The 22696-nt window shown below is 33.7% G+C and overlaps 2 protein-coding genes across 3 annotated transcripts; one reads left to right on the plus strand and one right to left on the minus strand.

Moving 5' to 3' along the window:
- The first annotated feature begins 669 nt into the window (after positions 1 to 669).
- LOC143462178 (G protein-coupled receptor 137Ba-like) lies at positions 670 to 10428 on the plus strand. Of its 2 annotated transcripts, none has more exons than XM_076960231.1 (8): positions 670 to 1315; positions 3578 to 3627; positions 4469 to 4565; positions 5028 to 5180; positions 7430 to 7579; positions 7687 to 7815; positions 8784 to 8908; positions 9088 to 10428. In XM_076960231.1, exons 1-8 carry the CDS (start codon positions 932 to 934, stop codon positions 9248 to 9250), a joined length of 1251 nt encoding a protein of 416 aa, XP_076816346.1. In that variant the 5' UTR covers positions 670 to 931; the 3' UTR covers positions 9251 to 10428. The 2 variants fall into 2 exon arrangements, with proteins under 2 accessions (XP_076816346.1, XP_076816345.1); XM_076960230.1 differs by having other exon boundaries at positions 682 to 1315; positions 8781 to 8908.
- Positions 10429 to 11315: 887 nt separating this feature from the next.
- On the minus strand, positions 11316 to 22658 carry LOC143463317 (uncharacterized). The gene is made up of 43 exons (XM_076961778.1): positions 22521 to 22658; positions 22272 to 22436; positions 21951 to 22021; positions 21802 to 21868; positions 21526 to 21665; positions 21279 to 21401; positions 20993 to 21134; positions 20824 to 20900; positions 20556 to 20673; positions 20039 to 20412; positions 19787 to 19891; positions 19509 to 19620; positions 19350 to 19435; positions 19127 to 19261; positions 18840 to 18972; positions 18627 to 18703; positions 18439 to 18523; positions 18238 to 18347; positions 18012 to 18134; positions 17822 to 17918; positions 17523 to 17650; positions 17174 to 17345; positions 16731 to 16810; positions 16528 to 16594; positions 16300 to 16427; positions 16005 to 16185; positions 15814 to 15887; positions 15631 to 15682; positions 15379 to 15497; positions 15133 to 15261; positions 14801 to 14962; positions 14603 to 14725; positions 14366 to 14498; positions 14248 to 14294; positions 14010 to 14160; positions 13773 to 13842; positions 13525 to 13565; positions 13307 to 13390; positions 13034 to 13186; positions 12793 to 12900; positions 12551 to 12633; positions 12333 to 12447; positions 11316 to 12144 (listed from the first exon to the last, which is right to left on the minus strand). The coding sequence occupies exons 1-43, from the start codon at positions 22581 to 22583 to the stop codon at positions 11785 to 11787; spliced, it is 5163 nt and encodes a 1720-aa protein (XP_076817893.1). The 5' UTR covers positions 22584 to 22658; the 3' UTR covers positions 11316 to 11784.
- Between the last annotated feature and the right edge of the window lie 38 nt (positions 22659 to 22696).

Consider the following 22696-nt stretch of genomic DNA (forward strand, 5'->3'; position numbering starts at 1 on the left):
TTGTGCCTGGAAAATGATAGTAAGATAAAAGTGAGCAAGGACATAACCAGGCTTAAGTTTTTTCAACGCAATTGTGTTAAGTTGGTCCCCAGTTAAGTACATATATCTTGTTAAATAGTGTAACACAAGTCTTTTGGTACCAGAATTTCAGACAATTTACCAAGTGCCGCATTTGTCTAAATGTAGCTAAGGCCAAGACAATGCATCATAATTCATAAAAGGTTCGGTAATTGTTTTAATAAACACTGGCTAATACTAACAAACATTAACTATTTATGACGCCTCTCACTGTACCTTTCATGCTTACGAACACGAGGTACGGTACACTTGCACACATGGTTTCAGCAGGTTTTGCCGACTTGTTCAAATGCCATGGATAATATAGATCATTTGATATTTACAATTAAAGAGTCAGTTGATTTCAGAAAATTTTTGCTTGGCCTTTAGAACATTCTCTCTAGGTCTGCTGACTATTAAAGATTAAGATGTTTAGATGGCAAAATATGAATTGTTATAGTATGGTACTACATCTATTACTGTTTAGCCTTTTTGTGCATCTCAAGTAATGTCGTACTGCTGATTTTGCCTTGAGCCTCAAGCCAAGCATTTTTTTATTTCCTAACTCATTAAGCAGAAAAAATGTAGGCCTGCACTAGTTTATACTGTAGTTATATACCAAATATTTCAAGTAATGTCCCTATATCCATATTGTCAAACATATATACAGCTATGTTAGTTGTTGACTGAAGAGATGTTTACTAATTGATTTTTGTTGATGGAAATAGTATATTGTATACTATGCCTAGATACATCAATAATACACATACATAAAGACAGTAGTGTTGACAACCAACCTTGTTTGTTCAGGTAAAAGAAGCATCACTTATGAAGTAAAAATATATCTGTACATACTGGTTTTGGGGGAAATGGTATGGAGAGCTGCCATAACTTTTCTGCTTTTGTGGGACAAGGAAATACCTCTGGGGGATTTAAACCGACGATTCCTTCCGTACCAAGCCAAGTTACTCTCAGCTTGACAATTTTTTATATTGTCATTTACTTCTCACTCTTCAGTGTTGTTTATGTGCAGCTATGGCTAATATTGTATTACAACTACAAGCGATTCAGTTTCCAAACAACATTTTTATTCTTATGCACTCTTTGGAGTGCACTCCGAGCAACTCTGTTCTCCTTCTATTTCAAAAACACTCAGGCCGCAAATGAACTTCCAATGTCGTTGTATTGGCTGCTTTATTGTTTTCCAGTTTGCCTTCAATTTTTCACACTGTGTTTGTTGAATCTCTATTTTGCTCAGGTAAGAATACTTGTAACTTGCAACTATTGTGTTGTTATTTATAAAAACGAGTATGTAAAAATGCGTTGCATAGAAGTAACACTAGTTACTGAACATCTAAGCTTAACGAGACAGAACTTCTGGTACCAACAGTTGAAATATCATAAATTATTTTGTTACGCAACTTACTTTTTCGTCACATTTTATCTTCGCAACACAAAAACTAACTAGCTTTTTAGCCTATCTGTACTCAATATGTAAACACAATTGAAATGCCTACGATATCTGCACTCAGTACTTGGCGCACATTGTTTTTTCATAAAACTAAGCAGTAGCAGAAAGCACCGTTTGCAAACCATCCAAATGATAGTCGTCCTTAAACAAAAAATATTCCTCGGTCAAATAGACAGGCTAATAGTTACCAATTATGATACAGCTGTGTTTGGTCACTTCATAAAGTAGAATTTTGCAACCATAAATCTAATATGAAAAGTATGTTAGTGACGTCATACTACATGAATTCTCAGTGTAGTATTATCATTTGTATCACTCAAAAATAGGTCAAGCATTGCTTCGTTGAAGATTCTCAGTTCATTTTGTGGAATTTTTGTTAAAAATTAAGTCTGAGTTCTGAGTAATACTAATCATAGTAAATAACCTTCTGTTACCTTTAATCTTTTCTTTATAACATAATACACTTAACATAACAGTTTATTTGAGAGGTCTTGTAATTAGAAATTCTATTCTTGGTGAAATTCTGAATGAAATTCCGATAAAAAGTGAAATGTTTTAAATATAAAAAGCTCTCAATATTAAGTGTATATTTACTTGTGGAAAAGATCTGCTTTGCCAAAAAACTACAATGATACCACAGTATTACCATAAAATAATGTATGTGGTAGTAGCAAAAACTACATAATTATTTAAGTCTGTGTGGTCCGTAAATTATGTAATTGAATTTCAAGTTGTGTGCAACACTAGCTTGTGTACAATTTGCTTCTCTAATTTGTACTTGTCATATGTACTGTTTATTATACAGTATAGTGTACAACAAATGAACCTTGTGCTTTACTTTTAATCATGGTGTGTGCAGAGATTCAGTCTATGTTCAAATCCATCTCTGTCGATTTGATCCAAAGGAGGATAAATTGAAAGACGCCATCGAATTTGCTTTACTTTTTGTAATAAAAGAAAGCACTGAGTTATTTTTTTATAGTTTTTTAACCATGCTTAAATTCATCTGACAGATGTGTGCTGTTGCTAATGTGCAGTGATGCAGTCACAGGAATGAATGAATGTGATTATGAAGGAAGAACACCTTAACGATATGTTACCCAGCACAGTACACGGTTTTCCTGTGACATGGTACAGGAATAACAGTTAAAATGACAGATTTTAGAAAACAATCCTTTTTTCTGGCTTGGACCTGAAAAAAATTGATAGTTCCTTTATTTTTAACTTAGTAATAAGCATATTCCTTCGCCTCTGCATAAAATGCTATTATACTTAGATACTGCAAATTGAATATATATAATTCATTCATTCAGAAAACAGAAGAAATGTTTGAAAACATTTTTCTCAGGAAAACTCAGTAAGGCCAACTTCAATGTAGGAGAAAAAAAAATAAACACATCACCATTTCAGAATTGAATGGGCAATGTTAAATATAGCTAGGCTTATAATAGATTGAAGTTACACTATTCACATATAGTGTTCAAAAATACCAATTGCTTATTAACACATTGTTTATTTTAATAAATTTGAATAAATGTGCCAGTGGTGTTTTCTAAATTTAAATTGACTTCTGCATGAATGAGCAAGTACATTTACAGTAGCTATCACTAACCAAAAAGTGTTAAATACACAAGCGTATGACATATCAAGAAAGAAACCAGTACTGGTAGAATATATGATGAGCCTTAAAGGCAAATGCAAAGTTTTTTATAAAATATATGCATGACCTCATGCAAAGCCAGGTTCTTCATTCCTACCGGTGTCATAAAGCTGGATAAATTGTGTTTTGCAGACACCATTTTGCTGTTATATATTTGAGGGTACAATTTAGTAAAAATCATAGCAATTCTGATTTCTAGAAGTTTTTTTTTTCAGTGGCCCATTTTTCACACCACCTCAGCCCATTAGTCAATTTTCAAAAAAAATATTCATTGCAGATCAAAGAGGGAACTGTTTTTTTGAAAAGGGCTGGCCAATCCCTGAGCAGTTTCACCATGTAGCTAATATGAGTACATTATATATATACCTGTATAAAATCTTTATTTTTAGGTTATGTTTAAAGCAAAGCCGAACTATGCTGCCCATCCAAATCGTTATATGTAAGTAAACTTCTAGAACACTTTAGTAAGATTAGATGAAGGTTTATTATGATCATAATAAACCTTTTTTGATATGCTGTATGTGGATTAGCATTTGAAAATCATGCAAATCCTAACGAAATTTGGTACTTCCAACTTTCAAGATTTGTTATTGTTCTTGTGTGTGATTATCAAGCAAGGTGATCGTAATGAAACTTGTAACCTTGTTTATGATTGATAGAAATAATCAAAAATAGAAATTGGTTTGTAGAAAATTTCGGAACTTTATGTCATAATTTTTTTGTCTTCAAGTAGAAATGTGTAAATTAAAGCTTTTGACAATTTTCTTCCATTGTTTTGCTTTTATCAATTTTTTTCCTTCTTGAACCCGCAGGCAAAGTTCATATCCATGAAAATAACAGATATGGTTGATATTTATGATTGATGGTGACATTGAGATTCATGTTTACTTTGGCACATCCCCAGATAAACAACATTTTGTCCAAGTTAGACAAATTTAATAATTGTTAAAGTTTACATAGCTTTACATGGTGGTGTTGCGCAATATATGTATAGGTGGCATTTTCCAGTGCTCTTATTGAAGAAGTACGTTTTTACTTTTGCTAAAACTTACTTTCGTACGTTTCTGTGCACGGTGTATGTTTTCACCCATGTGCGATATCCATCTTGTAAATAGAAAGGCCGCGTTAATTGTGTATGTGAAATTTTTTTGGTTGCTAATTGTCAGGTTGGTTGGTTAACTTGTTTGTGTAAACTAGAATATAATAAATACTTGCCAATGTTGGAAAGTTATTATGCACAAATTAAAGTCAATGCCTGAATATCTTACCTTTTGTTTCAGAATTCCTCTGAGGGCAGCATGTTTGCTTGCGGGTTTAGTATTTTTGGGTATGAATATAAGTTGTGCAGCCATTGTTCACAACCAGACTTTTAAAGAAGTAAGTCTTGAAGATTGCACTCTTGTCATACTTAACAAAACCCTTTCAGTACAATAAAAAAATTTCAATGTTACTAGTGATGGAACACTTCATCAGAAATCAGAGAATCACTTATTACTTGGAAATCATAATTGAAAGATTTTTTATAACGTTTATAGTTTCAAAAAACAATTCTTTTTACATATACCAACATACTTAAAGGTATCACAGCCCCTTTGTAGCAATAAACACCTAGAAAACTTTATTCAAAAGTTACCTAGAACTAATTGCACATTTATTCTTTGAACAATTTTGCTGATCAGATTGAAACTTATGCCATTTCTTCGTAAAAATGTTAAAAAACTTGAGTTGTTCCGTTACTAATTACTATATCTATTAATCATAATAGTGTTCAGTGTGGCGCTTGAAGGGTTTTGAATATATTTATCATGGACTTGTATTTTGTATTTACAATTTATCTAGGATCCTTCACCAAATCTAAATCTTGTGAGAGGGATAATAGTTGCTCGTGTGCTTATAAATGACGTTTTGTTTGTGGTTTGTGCCATATGTCTTGCTTACTGCTTTTTCAAGATATCCAAAACAACGTCTGCCAATATCTTACTTGAAGCAAAGGTGATTTACTGTTTACATCATCATTACAATTTTCTGCTCTCAGAGTAATGTATTTTAGGCTGCTACATGAAGTGTATCTATAAGTTATATATACAGTATTTTACTTCTACCACATGCCCTGCATGCTAATATAATCACTTGCAACAAGCACCAGTGCATGCTGTAAACAAGTGCCAGTCATAGTATATACATTGTCAGGCACAGGAATTGACATAAACTAGTATTAACCAATTTGGTTGGCTTTTTTAAACTTGATTGTTCTTTCCAATTGCAAACTTTATCTTATTTGCATATCTTGCAGTGTGCTGTGTTCAGAGGTTGGCTGTACCAGGGTATTGTAGTAACAAAGTCCGAATTACTTTACCGGTACTTTCAAAATGATTATTTTTAGGTTTTGAGAAATTTGTTTTTAACAGTTTATTTTAATTAAATACTTTAATGCCAATTTTAGCGTTAAAAGTTTTTTTTTAATCTACAAATGTCTGATGAAGGCACAAGCAGGAAGGTCACATATATGTTGACCTGGAGTAACATGCAACGGGGAAATCATAGCTGCAAAAACTGCACTTGCAACAGGATCCGCTGTACAAAAAGCACCAGTACAGAGTGCCAACAAAGTAATGAACTCTTTTTTTGAAACGGGTTATTATATTTTTTTCATTACATCAGTATTGGTGCCTACACTTCCGTCAAAGTACCACTGCCCACCTGTGGCTTTGTTACGCTTTTGTATGCCGTCTGTCAGGATATTTTTGGTCGAAGGGCTGCAAATCCAAGTGTTGAGAAGTGTAAGGCTGCACCCAATATAACAACAGTATTGTGGCATCATAATGTATGTTGTTGGTTTGGTCTGGTCTATGGTTTGGAAAGTGAAAAGTTTCTTAATTTGGTCTACTCACCAGTTATATGCTTGTTGTTCTTTGTGATAAATTTATCATGACAGGTTTTCTGACATTCTCTGACTTCTACCAAAGATTTCGTAATTTAAAAGTTTATACAAGTGCTGATAAATAAAAATCATAATGAAATTTTCCAAACAATTTGAACATTGATCCCGACAATCTGGCAGTATCATTGTCCGCGCTGTATTGTAAGCTCAATGTGCCACCACTTTCTACATTAATTTATGTGAGATGGTGCTATGTGGTCTACTCAGCAGTTTGGAAGCCTCTGTCGTATGTAATGCAACCGCTTTATCAACTACCTGCTGTTGTCATGGGATAATAACTAAGACACTGTAAAAGTGAAAGAATTAACTCTGCAAACATGTTTTGATATAAAAGATGTTGATTTGAAGTTCAAAGCGTTATTGCAAAGTTAGCCCATACAATAGAAGTTTTTAGACCTTATCAGTATTTATGTTTTCAATTAATTAGAATGATCCCCAGGATTAATAACATTATAATGTTGTTTGAAATTTTAGTGGAGTTTTGTGGACAGCTGTTTTTGCTATCACACAGCCTGGTATGCATTAATTAATTGTTATCAGTGAACTATTTTTGTTTTCATTTGTTAGTAATCAGAAGTCTATGACTAGGTTTTGGTATAAAGTTGATAAAGGCAGTGATACAAGAACAGTTTACAATTCAGTATATTTGGAAAGAAGAAAGAGAATGAATTGGGTGTACATGCCACAACCAGTAAAAAATGTCGCCTTAGATTTCATGATTACTCAAAGCGGGTTTTGTCTGTTGCAACAATGCAAACATTTTTAAGAAAGCAATGTGCTTTCGTTTTACTTACCAAGTTACTTTTGCGTTTACCATAGACTCAAACAAAAAATAAAACATTTTCAATCTTTCCTATCCACCAATCTTACAAGAGCAAACAAGAGTTATCATAACATTCATAAGTTCTGTTGTACCAACCAAAGACATTGGCAAAACAGTGTTGCATTTCTGAAAATGTATTATGAGGCTCCTGGCCTAAAAGGTTGCCTTGGCTGAGGACTGAGCTCTCTAGCAAACAAGTGTAGTTTCATCTTAACGCACCCCAACAAAGACTATGTTTTCTGAGAAAAAAGGAACTTATTGCTACAGTAGAATCGTTTTTTTGTGCAACATTTATTAACCGAAAAATTTTAACTTTAACACTGTTCCTTAACTTTTGATGTTTGTACTATATATTCTTGTTTTATATGTCTCAATTATGCTGGTAAACGAATGTGAAAACATGTTATAAAAGGTGATTGCACAGGACTTTAGTAAATAATATGTACCATTTATAGATTTGTTTTATTGATCATTTAGGGCACAACAGTATGCCAAGCAACATCTGTGGGGATTCTTATTGTACTATTGTATTCATCACGTGCAATATACAACTTGCTGGCTATAAGCCCATTAAGGTGTTCACAGTTATCTTCATTCAACTTTGATTGGTACAATGTTTCTGATCAGGTAAGATTAAAGCCTTCTTTGTGTGATGAACTATCAAAATGAGCAAAGATTTAAGCGAGAAAATTGACAATGACAAAGTTGATTCCATTGTTTATTAATTTGTTTAGGCTGACTTGATTAACCTGAAAGAGGGTATATCATACATTGTGTTTGGAATTGTGCTCTTTGTTTGGGAATTGCTACCAACTGGACTTACCATATTCTTCTTCAGAGTTCGTAAACCTGAAACTTCCATGGTTAGTACATGATAAAGTTCAATTTGCAGAACATACATTTTCTGGCTCGTTTGTAGTTAGCCTACAATTATGCATTTAAACTTGCTTTTTTACGATGTGGTTGCCATAAATAGTTAACAATCTAAATTTTAAAACCATAGCTGTAATCATAATGTCTTTGTTATCACTACCCCTTGTAAAATTTTGCTGAATTTGTTTTTCACATTCACAATGAAATTAATTTTATTGGCTTCTCTTCCACTTGTGTGGAGGTGATCTGAAATATTTCTATGTAAGCATTTTGCAAAACACTAAAGAGTTGTGTTGTGCTTGGCAACCTTCCACTTTAAAAGTATCATGCTAATAACAAGTTCTTGTAAAGTGTATTAACACTCTATTGTAAAGTTGTGTTGACAGACATTTTTGTGGTACATATTATTGCCTTCAGTAGCTCTTCACGCCATCATTGACAAGGAAATGGCAACACAATATCCAAACAAATAGTAGGCTATGTGGAATGTAGATTTTATGCTTAAAGTATAAGAACAGTACTTGTGTATATACTTTCTATAACAGTCTGATCATTTTTTTCTGGGAAAATATTCTAGTAAGTAGTAATATAGTATAAAGTACTGTTATGCATCATTGCCAAACTGGATTTTCTAAACTGTCATGGAGTTTAATAAGGAAATTAAATGCAATGTGTTAATTGAATGTTATGCAATAACGCTTTCCGTTAGCTGTTACTTGTGCAAACACTTTACACCACTCGTGAGCAAACATTGCCAGCAAGGAGGTGCTGTTTTCTCCTGGCATTAATAATGTAACATTTGAGTTTATTATTCCGTACATTATGCATTTGCCGGAAGTGATCCATACTAGTAATATCTGCTTAAAAATGGTCCATTTGCTCGCTTTGCTAGATGTATGTTTTTATCTTTTCTCTTGATGCTAACACTTCCTAAGTTCCTGATATAATTTTTCAGCAGTCAACAAATGGAAATTTGGTTAGTAGCGGCCACAATTCCCGTGTGTATTTTTTTGACAATCCCCAGCGCTATGATAGCGATGATGATCTCACTACTGCTTCAATGAGGGCAAGAGTTGATGCACCGTAAGCTGTTCTTTTTGGCTTTGCATAAATCAGTATATTTTGTTAGCAGGTTTATGTAAGCTAGCATTGATCTTGTTTTATCCATGTATTCTAAGATCTTGTTGAGTATAAATGCTTTTATGGCTTATGTCACGCATCAAGTATTTCTAATTTTAGTGTAAACTCTGTTTTATTTTTAGATATTTGACAACAAGCACGCCAATTCACAGCAGTAAAAATAGTTACGGAACTCATGCGCGTTTTGTATCTGGTAGACTGTCTGTTGGTAATGTTGGAATGGTGAATGGTTCAAGAAGCCCAAAAAGTTCACCTAGTCGAAGATCTTTGAAATACCCTAATTAATTACCTAAACATCTTTCTTCTTGATGTGATTACTAACCATCAGTGTGTAGAAGATATATAGTGTATCTCACCAGGTGGCACTCGTACTTGAATTTAACTTCCGTGTGAACTACCCTAGAATTTTAACACAAAATAATTCCCGCAATGATTCATCGTAAGACATTGACGTATAACGGTATCACCCATCCAGCAGAATGGAATTCAATGTGTTTCAGATTTAGTGAAAATTTTTGAAAGATGTATATTTCTTTTAATATGTAAAGAGTTTTCTTACCTTTATTAAAAACTGTCGGCGTCCTTTGACATAGAAAATTTGAATTCGATTTCATGTATTCTTGACTACGTAAATAACCGATGACATATCGTCGACTGACTGGTAGTACAAAAACAATAAGTTATCGAGTTACACCTGTTGCTGCATAGTTGTACTACGCGAAAATTTCGTATAAATACTTCGTGTGTTGCACTTGAACTTTGAACTTTGCGCTTTCTACATTTTATCTGGCCATATTTTGGCGCAATGTTTTTATCTCGAAAACAGTATTGATCACTTTCTAGTTGAAAGTCATGCAACCTGGGTAGTCGTTCACTTTAACAAATAGCAGTTATGTCTTTGTATAACCTTGGACGCAGATAAAAACAGACATGAATATTGTAGTTGTAGCTTTATGGTTATTGTATAGACTTGCCATTCAATTTTGTAAAGCACAACAAATGAAGCATGTGCCGTTTTTTGATACCTGTATGCGTCAGGTACTACATTACTGATAGAATGTGGAAGTGTGTTTGCTATTGCAACGGTTAAATACAAATAAATTTAAAACTTGAGTATAAAACTACCGCTGGTAAATGCATGGTAAATATTGTCGTTAGGTTTTATGTATTGTAAGCATTGATGTGTGGTGCAAGTAATGGTAAACATATAACCAGCAAGCTTAGTTAACTTTTGTGCTAAACTTTAAGTATCACTATGGCAGTGGTCGCTAAACCCTTCACTCATTACGCTATAGTGAATCCTGCTTGCATTTTATTGGTCAGTGGTGATAATGCTATTATCGTTGCATAACCTCAATGTTTCATTTTTTCAATCATTGCGCATTCGAAAGCGTTGTATTATTTTTGTATGCAGATATCTTGATTTGGCACTCTTTACTACAAATGAAATGTCATCGTGTGAATGCGTGCGCAATTTATCCAGATCTATGCTTGTCTACATATAGCTTGTAATGGAAAGGACATTCCTATTTCATATTTCGAGCGATGCTGCTAAGAATCCTCACAGTGTGGAAAATTAATCGTGATGTCGTTTTCGTCATGCATGAACGCATCTTTTGCAAGCAGGGTTGCTTCTCCGGCTGCAAATAGTGCTCGATACAACTGTGTGGTCAACATCCTGCCAATCTTAAACATTAGACATCTTAGACATTTAATCACGCGACACATAATCATCTTGGATTAACTGTCCAAGTGATTATGTGTCGGTGATTAAGTGTCGCGTGATTAAATGTCCAAGTGATTATGTGTCGGTGATTAAATGTCGCGTGATAAAGTGTCGGTACACCAGGCCTAGGTAGGTCACGTAGTCCGCTGTTAAGGCATGGTTAAAGATAGGCAGCTGACTTAAGAAATAGGGTAACGTATGCAAAATGTGGAGTTTAGTTATCCAATCTAAGATTTTTTGGTAAAACTCAAGTTGCAGTTAGATTTGAGGTTAGATCGGATTTTTTCTGTTATTGCGTTTTAGTTATGTTAGCAAGGAACCGGTAAAAATAAGTTTGAAATGCAAATAGTTTCCGGTAAAATAGTTACAGCTGAAGAACTGCTTTTGACTGATGAGGGTGTATCTTAACTTAATTTACTTGTTGAATTATCTGACTCTATTGTTGCTTGCGGTTAGAATACTCTAACCTTTTGTCGGCCGAAGGGTATATTAAATTAATATGTCCATGGAGTTGCAATCGACATGGCTAGCTTAAACAACTCATCTGTTGATTTCGATGATTCACTCAACTAACTCTGATTGCCGGTAGAAGTGCGAGCTTATGAAACATGAAAGCGATGGGAGTTAAAATGTTCAACATGAAAATCGTAGCGGGTGCAGCAAGCAAAACAATGTTTTTGACAATGTGAGATACATATAACTTAAGCTGACACATTGAGACATACATAAATAATTAATCGGTGTTAAGGTTAAGAAGCGGGAATTTCCAATAAAGACTTCTTATCAGCATAGGCCTACATGCTTTGAAACAACATGGGAACGTACTAAAAGAAATGTTCACACGAAGTTACTTATAGCAATTTTCCAAATATATATCATTCGACAGTTGAAACTTCAATCAATAACTAGAAAACACTTTTGCAAGAAATGATGTAATGGTATTAAAAAATACCACCCATGCCGCTACACAGCTAAAACAAAGCTTATGTTAACTATCAACCTTATTGAGGCCGTGAATATATCGATTATAGCCCATATCCTGCTGTGACACTTAAGTTAAATAAGTTTAGCTTTAGGTCAGGTGTTCCGCTTATTAATTTTTTTCAGTAGCTTGTTGCTGTTGGTTTGTCTGGTTGCTTTCAGTTGGTTTGTTCGTTGCTGTGGTTGCTTCTTTTCCGTCGATCTGGGTCATACTTCCAGCATCTTTAGCCTTGTCACCACCATCATAGTCGTCAACGCGTATGTAAATAGGGACACCATAATTTTGAGATAACTCTCGGAGTTGATCCTCGTAAAGGATATTTAACTTGACAGATTCTGAGTAGTTATAGCGCAAGTCGTCAACTTCGTTCAAGAAGTAGCCGTCATAATGAGCTAACTCAGTGCGTAGCCTGTCCACTTCTTCACATAGTTTTTTGTTCTCCTTTTCGATTTCTGTGCATAGAGGACACCCCTACAGGGCAATAAATTACTGTGTAATTCAAATCACTTTACAATTGAAATCGGTTAACAGAATAGCCTATATTTTACAGCTAAGAAAAAGACAAATAATTAATTAATCAGTCAACAACGACTTAGTTAGCCTATTTTTTTCTTATAGTTTTATGTTATTATTAAAAGTATCGAAAAATTTCTGCTTACATTAATTACATCTTTAACTGCTTCTGAATTTTCAAGAATCTGATGTTTCTGTTCAAGAATTCCCACTTGTCTCTTTAAACGCTGCATTTCGAAATCTTGCCGGGCGTCAATTGACCTTTGAAGACAATTGTTTTCTTTTTTATGACATATAATGCGAGATATTTTTACATCAGTATTAGACTCTAGAAAAAGTTTGTACAAACATGAAAGGTTATCACCTGGACGATGATCTAGATTCCAAAAGTTGTTCTTGCAAATCTCTCAACTTTATTTCTGTCTCTACAAACTTTTCCTCTTTCTCCTATGAGAGGGTGAAGTTGAAGGTGAAGCAAAGTTATAAAATTTTTGTACATTTGGGATTGTAAGTCAAAATCATCTACCACCATTTCATTATTTTTTGCTTAAAAATAACTTTTATTGTTAAGGGAAATGTTTAGGCATACACCTACTAAAAAATTACCTTTAAAAGTTCTTCCCGGGCATGTTGCAACCGGTTAAGGTTGCTGAGTTCGACATCTTGCTTTATTTTTTCTGTTTGAAGTTGAACGTTCAAGTTACGAATCTTTTCCTGAATTGTTATAAAGATGGCTGTAGGTATTACCAAAAACCTCTCATAATCAGATGCCGCAAAGTGCAAGAATAATTCTTTAAAACAAAATTTTATTTTATGAATGATTAAATATTTTTGAGTTTTTGTCGACCTTTAATAAAACATTTTCGGCTGATAAGTTGTTGTATGGAGCGTTGTCTTCTCCTTGTTGCAAGGATGGTTGTCGCCGAAACTCTGGCAACGACATTTTTTCAATCACAGCTTGCAAGGAGGTTATTTTCTTGTTTAACTTAGCTTCTGCTTCCTGTTCAGAATATAAGCAAAATGTGTTAAAGAGAAATAACTTAATTGGCTATGATGAGATTTCCAAAGCTCTGCTGAACATTTCTATAAAACACAACTAGCTCAATACAGGCTAATTTACCTTCCATTTTCCCTTCTGTTGCAACAAACCGTGGAGATCTTCTTCTAATTGCTTTTTCTCACCAAACAAACTTTTAAGAGCTTTCTACATTAAAACAATAGACATTAACAGCATTTGATTGAAGCTTGAAAAGTGTTAAACTTACAGCAACCCACATCAACAAGTCTCATAAACATACTGTAAGTTACATTCATTCCTTTATTCAATTTCCTACTTACCTTCATACTTTCAATCGTGTTTTCGCCTTGGCCATATTCATCTAGACAAAAAAGGTAGCCTATAAGTTTAACAAATTGTATTTTGGCTAAAACAAAAGTTTTAGTAGAGGCGATAGATGAGCACCGCTACAATGTTGAGAAGAATTGAAGTTTACAGAAGAATTGCTCGGATAAAGATGTTGTTTTGTCTTCTCCATCATCTGCAGCAGGTAAGGCACTTACGGAATACTTTTTCTGCCCATTCTTACCTTCATTACGAGATCGGCTTGATTCCCTATATTCTTTGAATTTTACTATTTCGTCTTTCAAAGTGTCAATCTATAAAAGGAAACCAAATTTAACATTTAAGTTGAGCTGTGAAAGTATGACTATGCTGACCGGAATTTTACCCTGCATTGTTGATTGCTGTTTACTGCATAGATTTGCATGAGTAAAAGCTTCCTAGTTGCTGACGGTTACAAATGGGTAATTATGTGGATATTTACCGTGACTTGAAATGTTTTGATTTGATTTTCTTTTTCGATCAGCGTTGATTGAAGTTTTTCATTTGCTGATACCAGTTCATCAAACTTAATGCTATCAGTGACGTGTATTTTTTGTTGTTCGATTTCATTCCGCAATTCAATAATCTTTGACCTGGAAAACGTTTTTCAAACAAATGTATTGACTTTTCTGGATCCAAATATTCACTAACTCAACAGAGAAAGTAGTAAGCCATTATACTTTGCATCTTCTAGGCTTGCATTGTCTTCTTTCTTCAGCCGTTCAACCTTGCAAGAAATTTAATTAGACAAACTCGAATAATTCTCGAATTAATTATTCTTCCCTTGTGTAAGCTTACCTGTTGTTTCAGCGATAAATTTTGTTTTTCTATTTCATCTTTTTTCTTTTGCAATTCCTCTAATGCTTGTTTGCTTTGTTCTACTTGCGCGAAACCTGTATTTTTTTCCTTTGCTTGCTGGTCGTTGGTGCGGCTGAAAAGTGAATGGATTGACAATCATTACAATCAAAATTATTAAAAATTTTTATAAACAAAATATAGTGTTCATTTAGAAGTCAACATTTCACAAAGACGTACATTGCGATGTCTATAGTCTCGTCGTTATAGAAGTTTCCGCTTGATGATGAAATGTTTTCTATTACGTAGGTTGCCGGTAAAGCAATTTTTGGTGACCCCGTTTGCTTTTTGTTCATATTTAGCCTAAAGGTTTTGAATTTTTATTAAGAAAAGAAACTTTTTATCCAGAGGTACTGACCTTTTATCATCAACACTCACCTTTCAATGATTAAATCTTTTTTTCTTGCAATTTCTTTTGATTGCGTTAGTTCAGTGTCAAGAAGAACGTTTGAAGCTTGCATCGCTTTAATTGTATGTTTAAGACTCTCAATTTCTTCACGATTTTTGATATTTTCGTTCTTCATATCGGAAGATACATCTCTAAAAGTATAGACGTGCACTGGGTATATGTAAATTTGTCAAACTCGGACGTTACCTTAATTCTTACTTACAGTAACAGTTTACAGTATGAAATAAGGTTATGGGGACACTTCGGTAACGTTCAAAGCATTTTTCCAAAATGAGATATATAGCGCATAACAGTTTTTTACCTAATATAAATTGCAGACGCTTTATCAGCCTGTTTCGTAACAGATATCGACTGGATCTTTTCAGATCTAACAACGTTTAGTTTTTGTTTGTCTGAAGCGTATTGCAATTCCTGATTTTTTCGGGTCAACCTAAAATATTAAAACAGAGCGTTATTGCACAAGCAAGTTTGAGATTTAAGTAATAAAAATTTGCGTATTCCGCGTATTTACATGTGATATATGTGTAATATGTTACAAGGGGTTAACCTTTCAACTTCATTTTGATATTGCTTCTGTGCGGATAAACTTTCCAAAAGATCACTGTAATACTTTTCTTTTGTTGTGTTTGCTTCGCGTAGATAGTCTTTTAATTCGTCGATACCGCGCTAAATTTTCCAAGTGAACAATAGTAACTATGTCATACGCTGAGTTCAAAACCATAACTTTTGAAATATACAGTAGCGCGATACATCAAGAGAATGATAAACATAGCCTATTGTTTACATGACTGCTAGATACCGTAGCTTCCTGTAATTCTTCATGCTGTTTCTGTAGTTGTGACAGCTTTGACCTATACATTGAATGAAAAAGCAATAACTGCTTTTAGTTTTGTATTAAACAGTTCACTTCATTTAAACTTCGTTTTATGTCTTACACAACATTTTCTTGCACCACATCTAGCAAGTTGTGAGACAAGCTTACGTAAGTATCTTGATCTCTTTCTCTTTCATACTTGGTTGGTTAAAAAGGGACATTTTTGCATTGACAACATCTATCTGAAAAACGTAAAACAACTTTTAGCTAAAAGCATGTACCGTTATACCGCCTTCTCGCAACTGTCGCATGAGCTGAGGGACCACAATTCGAGAACAACTCGTATATACGCAAACGACCTCTGCTTGGAGCTTTGCATTGTCGTCTTGCAATGTCTTGCGTTGCACTTCTTTTTTTTCATTTTCTTTTGAAAGTAGCTCCAATTTTCTTTTCAATTCTTCAATATTTTTCAGTAATTCATCCGATTTTCGACGGAGATCATGAGTTTTTTCTTCTCTTCTTTGTTTTTCTAGCTCTAATCTACATCCAAGAACGTTGTCCCAGCTTTTCGTTTATTACCAAACATTTATGAAATACTTATGCAATTTTTACACATAAATTGAAACAACAGTTGAAACTTGAAAGTCAACTTACGCATTGAATTTAGCGGATTGTTGCTTTAGTACATTTTGTCCATTTTCCAACTCTTTTCTCAAATTTTCCCTCTCCTTGTTTACACTTCGCAAGTCGTTAGTTAAATTCTCTATCTCTTTATCATTGGTCTTGTACATAATTATAATTGAATTTAAAAAGAATTTTAACTATTATTTTTTGTTAGAATAAAAAAAATAAATAAAAAATTAGTTCAGCAAATTCTGTAACCTTTTGCGCTTCCAGAACTTTCTTCTTCAAACTTTCATTTTCTTGCCTAAGGTCAGACACGATCTTTCTACAAGTATATAGTTACATACATTTTATCGTTATGTTTGTGTTAACATAATTCGAGTTTTAAAGAGGACAAAGAACATTTTTATAACATTTACACAGAATCTTCTTCGAATTCATGTCGGAGTATTTAGCTATACCTCGAGTTTGATAAATCTCTCTTTAACCAGACTGGGTCCAAAGTGTCTACCAGTTCTGTTTTCTGCTGCAACGTTTTGATCTGAAGCAAAATATCTCAAAGAGTTTGCAAACCATTTCTTTAGGAACGTTTGATAGTGATAACCATAAAGTATGCTTATATGACAAATGTTAAACGCCGCTAATGAAATTTTTCTTTGGTATTTATACTAAACTGCTTCAATTTAAAAACCTTTTTTTCTGGTTACAAAATTATGCTTAGAAGGAATAACAATGAAAAACTTCTCTATTTTGTAAGCACGGACAATCACAGGAACTTACAATTAAGCCGAGACTAAACCGCGCAATTGTGTGTTAACTATGTACAGTTGTACACACACGAATTTTGAAAGAAAATGTTTTGCAGAAAAGCAAGAACATCTTTCTTCCAACCTGGCTCTCATACCTCTTCCTGCAAAGTTTTGTTTCGCTTCTGCCATTCAACCTCTTCTTCACGCAAAGCCCTTTCGAGTGATTCCACTTTTGTTCTGAGATCCTCTAAAACTTCTTTATTCTCCATGTTCTTTGTTTTATCATCTTCAAGTTCTTTTTTGCAACTATTTTTCTCCCGTTCAAGTCTAAGATGGGATTTATTTTAATTTGTAGTTTCTTGCATTTTCTAAATTTGAGTAGTGGTTTTGTCCATTTGTGTGATAGTATTATAGGAGCATTTTATATCCTTCATGATAATACACTATTGAAAATGGTTATCCACTTATCTTAATCTTTAAAACACAATTTTTATTCATTTTTACTTCTGTAGTTTCTCTTCAAGAACGTAATTTTTCTTCGCCATTTCATCGTGCTTAGTTTTGAGGCTTCCCTGAATATTCTCTGAATGTTGTAAAGCTTGACGCAGATTGTCAATCGTTGCAGTAAGAGACTTTGATGTAAAATGTAAAAGGTCAAACTCGCTAAAATGATATAATCATATAGACTATCATGACATTTTAGTATGTTTGTTTATTCTTAATATTTATTGTTTATAGCTTAATCGAAGTTGTCATCTACAAGAAACTGTTGAATACTTCACCAAATAATTGTTTAATTTTACTTCACTGTTTCGTTCACTCAAATTATGGCGGCTAGTAAGCGTGTTCAGTTCATTTTCTAAATTTTGATTCTCCCTTTCCAGTTCGAAAACTTTATCCCTAAATGTTAAAATAGTAATTAAACGTTACCGACCGCACCAAGCATATCCATAAACAAACAATCACAGTCATAGAAGGTTTTTTGCAATGTACCTTGACTGCATAAACTTGTCTTGCATATCACGCTTTGCAATGTTCAGTTGGTCTTGTAACTGTTCGATGTTTTGTTCTAATTTTGCGTTTTCTTTTTCCATGTTTTCATTTTCAATTTTTAAACTTCAATTTAAGTAAATTCAACGTACGTTATGCATATACGATCTTATATTTTACACTATAGAATCAACAAATTCACTTTTTAACTTTCAAATTTTTTGTTTACCTTTCATGAGTTGATTTTGAACCATCCTTAGCTATTTTCAGTTGTTCCCGAACATTTTGTTCGCTTCTTTGTAATCTTTCGTAAGTTCTATGCATTTCGTCCAACGCAGTCTGGATTCAGGCATATTTCGATATAATATAGGCTACCAAATGCAAACAATTCCTTGAATAAATCTTTTTGCTGTTTTCTTTTTTAAATTACCTTATTTGCTTCCTTTTCTTCCTTTGCGCTTCGTAAAGCTTGTTGAAGATCGTTCAATTCACTTCGTGTTGTGGATAATGCCAAACTTGAAAAAAAAATTAGATTAAAACTTGGCAAAGATAATTAAATACAAATCAAAAACTAAGGCAGCCCGAGCAAAAAATTACAAAAGGTGTTACAGTACTTACCGACAACCCTGTAGCTTTTCCGCTGTTTTTGAATGATCATTCATTTCCTGTGCTACTCGATTTTCGAAGGACTTAATCTGCACAAAAAAGTTACACAAGTTGAAGTTAAAATAACTGTTGTAATTGCTGAAACGTTGAATAAATACCTGCTTAATAACAAATACATATGTATCTAGTATCAGAATTAGACACTCAAAAATTGAAAAGGTTCACCTTATCTTGAAGAGCCTTTATTTCTTGGGTTAATTTTTCTTCGTTAAGTTCATGCAAGCCTCGTAATCTCTCCGTTTCTGCAGATTGTCTCTCCAGCTCAACCATTGACCACTTCAAACGATCTTCCATGGCTCTGAATGAAAATGTCATATTATTATAGGTATTAGTAAAGAAATGCAAAAAACATCAGTTTAATAGGTTAAAGCAAGTTATGTTTTAAACCGGCATATGATGCTATTAATTAATTATTATTATTATTATTATTATTATTATCGCTTTACACTTACTTGGTCAATGTATCATCCTCACTCTTTATAAATCTTGATGCCTTGAGTTCAGTTTTATACATTTCTTCGACATTTTTATAATCCTTTACCAGTTTTTCAACTGTCTTGTTCAATGCGGTCCTTTCGCTCTCAAGTCTATATTTTATTTGGTAAACTATATAGCTAATAATACAAAGGTTTTGCCATTACGGCAGCCAAGATTGCATTTCAATGTTTGGGTTACCTTTTAATTATGCCGTCCGATGCCTTATTTATTTCCCAAGCTTTTTGCAACTTCTTTGCAAGCGCTTTGTAGGCTTCTGAAGTTGGCTGTAAAATTTAAGATAGATAGATTTGAAATCCTGCGAAGTTTATAGCAAAGAACCACAATAGTGTTTCGTACTTTGGGCTCAGCAGTGACGGTTCTTGCGGTGCGTAGATTTCCTTCATTTTTCATTCGATTAATTTCTTCTTTTAGATCGCTATTTTCTTTTTGAAGATTCTCTTTTTCAAGGCTGTATTTTTGAAACGTTAGTCAATGCGCACTTTTTTACTAATGACTTGCTGGCCTATTACACTAACAATAAACGCATTAGCACAAATTGTGCGCCACAATTAAAATGTAGATCTGGAGAAGTAAGGATTTTATGGTATCTAAGTACAAGTTATTTCAGTAAAAACCTGCTTTGTTGCTCTTGAGTTGCTGTCCTGCTTGCCTGCAGTGATTTCAGTCTCTGCTGTAATGATTCTAGTGTTGCATTGAGCATGTCGTTGTCCTTCTTTAATCTATTGAAGAAAGAAGTAATTTGAAAACCAATTCAACGTGTTGGTGAGCAATCTAATCTGGATTTCTAATTCCAATTGTTTGTTACAAGACCCTTTTAAGCACAGGCTAACTTCCAAATCATATCGGACAAAATTTTTCAAAATTACCCTGAAATAATTTTCTCTTTTTCTTCCGCAACTCCAACAACTTCTTTCAGTTCATCATGCAAAACGTCCTTCGATCTCTCCATGTTGTTTATGCTTTGCTTTTGCAAATCTCCAAGTCTTTCGAGTTCTTTTCGCTTGTCCTCGAGATCTGTTTGCAAAGATTGGGACGTTTCTTTTCCCCTCGTAATGGTTTCTTCAAGCTTGGCGTTTACTCTTAACTGCATGCTAAGTTGCTCCTGCAATTGTCCAGTAGACTCTAGCTGTTGCTGAAGATTCTTCTGCTGCGCTTCGTATCTTTGAGCAAGTGTTTGAAGCTCTTGTGACTTTTCTTTCAATGCGTTTACAGTAGCTTTTTTCAAAGCTTCAATGTCTATCTGAAACATAAATTATAAATCGCAGATGCAGTGAGAGCCTTGCGATGTACAGTAACCTATTGGTGAATATTTATGCTTAACCGTTATTGGAAAGACACCGATTTAAAGGAAACCAGCGTTAGATACCATCAGAATACACAGACCATCATATGCAGAAGTTTTGCTTCGTTTCCTTTTTTCTTGTTGTCAGCTTCCGTTGTCAAGACTTCAGTGTGTTGTTTCAAGTTCGCGTTGTTTTTTTCAAGGTCGGCAATTATATTTCTGCCAATCGACGCAAAGTTTTATTTAGTATTACAAAGAATTTAAATGATATAAACTTAAAACATTTCTGTACTCTGGTATTGAGCTAATTAATTAATTAATGTATTTGAGTGGATAAATCGAGAGAAAAACAAACACTAACAATCTTACTTTTTATTTGCCAGTTGCGCATTTGTTTCGGAAAGTTTTTTTTCAAAATCCAAGCTCTTCTTTATCAACTTCTTTATCTAGAGAAAAGACAATTCGGGCGTAGTCATATAGAAATTAAAATACCGGCTTATAAATTATTACAAACATAGCCCACACCAATGAAAGTTACCTCGGCTTGCAACACTTCATTTTCTTTGCTGAGTTGGTTGTTGCTTTGCGACGTTTCCTTCAGCTTTATCTCATATTTCCTGGTAGCTGATGTTTTTTCATCCATGTCAGCTTTAGCTTGCTGAATCAAAGTTTCCAGTTTTCTTTATGCAGAAAGCAAAGAAGTTAACACGGTTTTGCTATCTTCTATTTTTTTATGAAATTGTAGCAGCAAAAACGTAATATATAACAAAAACGATGGTGAACGTAGAATTTCGAGAAATTGGTGAAAAAGTAGTTGAATTTACCTGCACTTATCCTCTACACTGGACAAATTTTCCCGGTTCATATCTTTATCGTTTTCTGACAAAGCAAGTTTTTCTTGAATATTCTTCTTTTCTGCGACGGCTCTTGAGTTTTCTGCCCTCAGCCTTATAAAACAATAACAAAGTTTTGACACTTGAAAAATTAAAAACAACTGTAGGCTATACTGTGATGTCTGTGAACACAATTGTTAGTGGCTACTCCGTTTGCTTGTTTTGCTTTTTAACTAACTTTTCAATAACCAGGTCTTTTGCTGATAACTTTTCGTTAGTCGTCTTTACAAGCTCTTGCATTTTATCTTCAATCGACTTAGCCCGAAGCATTTGTTTTTGCAAACTGGAAATTGTCTCAGATAAGCTTTTTAACTTTTTCTGAAATGAATAATCTTATGACAGTTTTAGGTAAATCAAGAGTAGAATTTAGATTAATTAATTAATTTAAGATCTTATTTTCATAACTAGCATTCTATGTAAAGAATATGTTTGTTTGTTATAACATCTGTTTTACTTCTTGGTCTTTGGCCGTGAAATTACTTCTGACGATCCGGAGAACCTTTCCATTGCCCTCTTGCCATCTGGTAGAAAAAAAATCAGGCCTAATCGGCTAAAATCAACATTGATAACATTTAGTGTATTTATTGTTTGATTTTTTCTTACTCTGCAGCTCTGCTGCTTTCTGGGGGCGCGACTTCGACGACAATATTCAGCTGTTGAGTCAAAAATTCGATCTATAGTATAGATAGATTATACGTTAATTGTTTTATACGTATAGACTATAGACTATGGATTCTATACGGTTAAAAATAACTCTTTGTCTACTTTGTGTATCTCTGCTTCTACTGTATATAACTACTGTATATAGGACATAGGTATAGTACAAGACAAGTTGTCGTTTTTTGATAATTATTTTTTTGCACACAAATCGATGTGCATTTAATGAGTTATAAATGCTAGGTTCAGAGACATGAAAATATTTACTTGATCTTTATAGAAGTCGTTCAACTTCTGCGTTTCGAGATACTTCTGTGTAATTTCGTCAGGATAACTTCTTCTAATAACTGAACTATGTTTACGGAGATCGTCAATTTGTTTGTGTTTTCTCACATCACAGCTATCACTTTCAGTGTGAAAATAGTTGTGCATCTAGGAAAATATTTCGTGGATTTCTCCCTTATCACATGCTGTCACATGACACAACTCGTTCTTAAGGTTAAAGTAGGCTTATACCTGAGTTGGAAAATGAATGTTTTCGTTGATAGTTCCTCTTCCTGTCCTAAATGTTTCTTCCATAGTTCTCACAAAAGTATTAGATTTAAGTTTTAACAAAATTGAGTAACCTACATGTTCAACTTATGAAGCATAGAAAATTAGAACAACTGAATAACATGCATTTGGAAAATATC

This window comes from Clavelina lepadiformis, chromosome 6, assembly GCF_947623445.1.
Source record: "Clavelina lepadiformis chromosome 6, kaClaLepa1.1, whole genome shotgun sequence".
In the NCBI taxonomy this organism is placed as follows: Eukaryota; Metazoa; Chordata; class Ascidiacea; order Aplousobranchia; family Clavelinidae; genus Clavelina; species Clavelina lepadiformis.

Bases quoted from the DNA above. Each gene is read 5' to 3' on its own strand.
- LOC143462178 (XM_076960230.1), top strand. From the start codon at position 932: ATGGAGAGCTGCCATAACTTTTCTGCTTTTGTGGGACAAGGAAATACC. The intron at 1,316-3,577 runs GTAAGAATACTT...CTTTATTTTTAG, and splicing joins TGAATCTCTATTTTGCTCAG to GTTATGTTTAAAGCAAAGCC. The intron at 3,628-4,468 runs GTAAGTAAACTT...CTTTTGTTTCAG, and splicing joins GCCCATCCAAATCGTTATAT to AATTCCTCTGAGGGCAGCAT.
- LOC143463317 (XM_076961778.1), bottom strand. From the start codon at position 22,583: ATGGAAGAAACATTTAGGACAGGAAGAGGAACTATCAACGAAAACATT. The intron at 14,499-14,602 runs GTACGTCTTTGT...TTCACTTTTCAG, and splicing joins GAGACTATAGACATCGCAAT to CCGCACCAACGACCAGCAAG. The intron at 12,448-12,550 runs GTGATAACCTTT...TTGTCTTCAAAG, and splicing joins GAATCTAGATCATCGTCCAG to GTCAATTGACGCCCGGCAAG.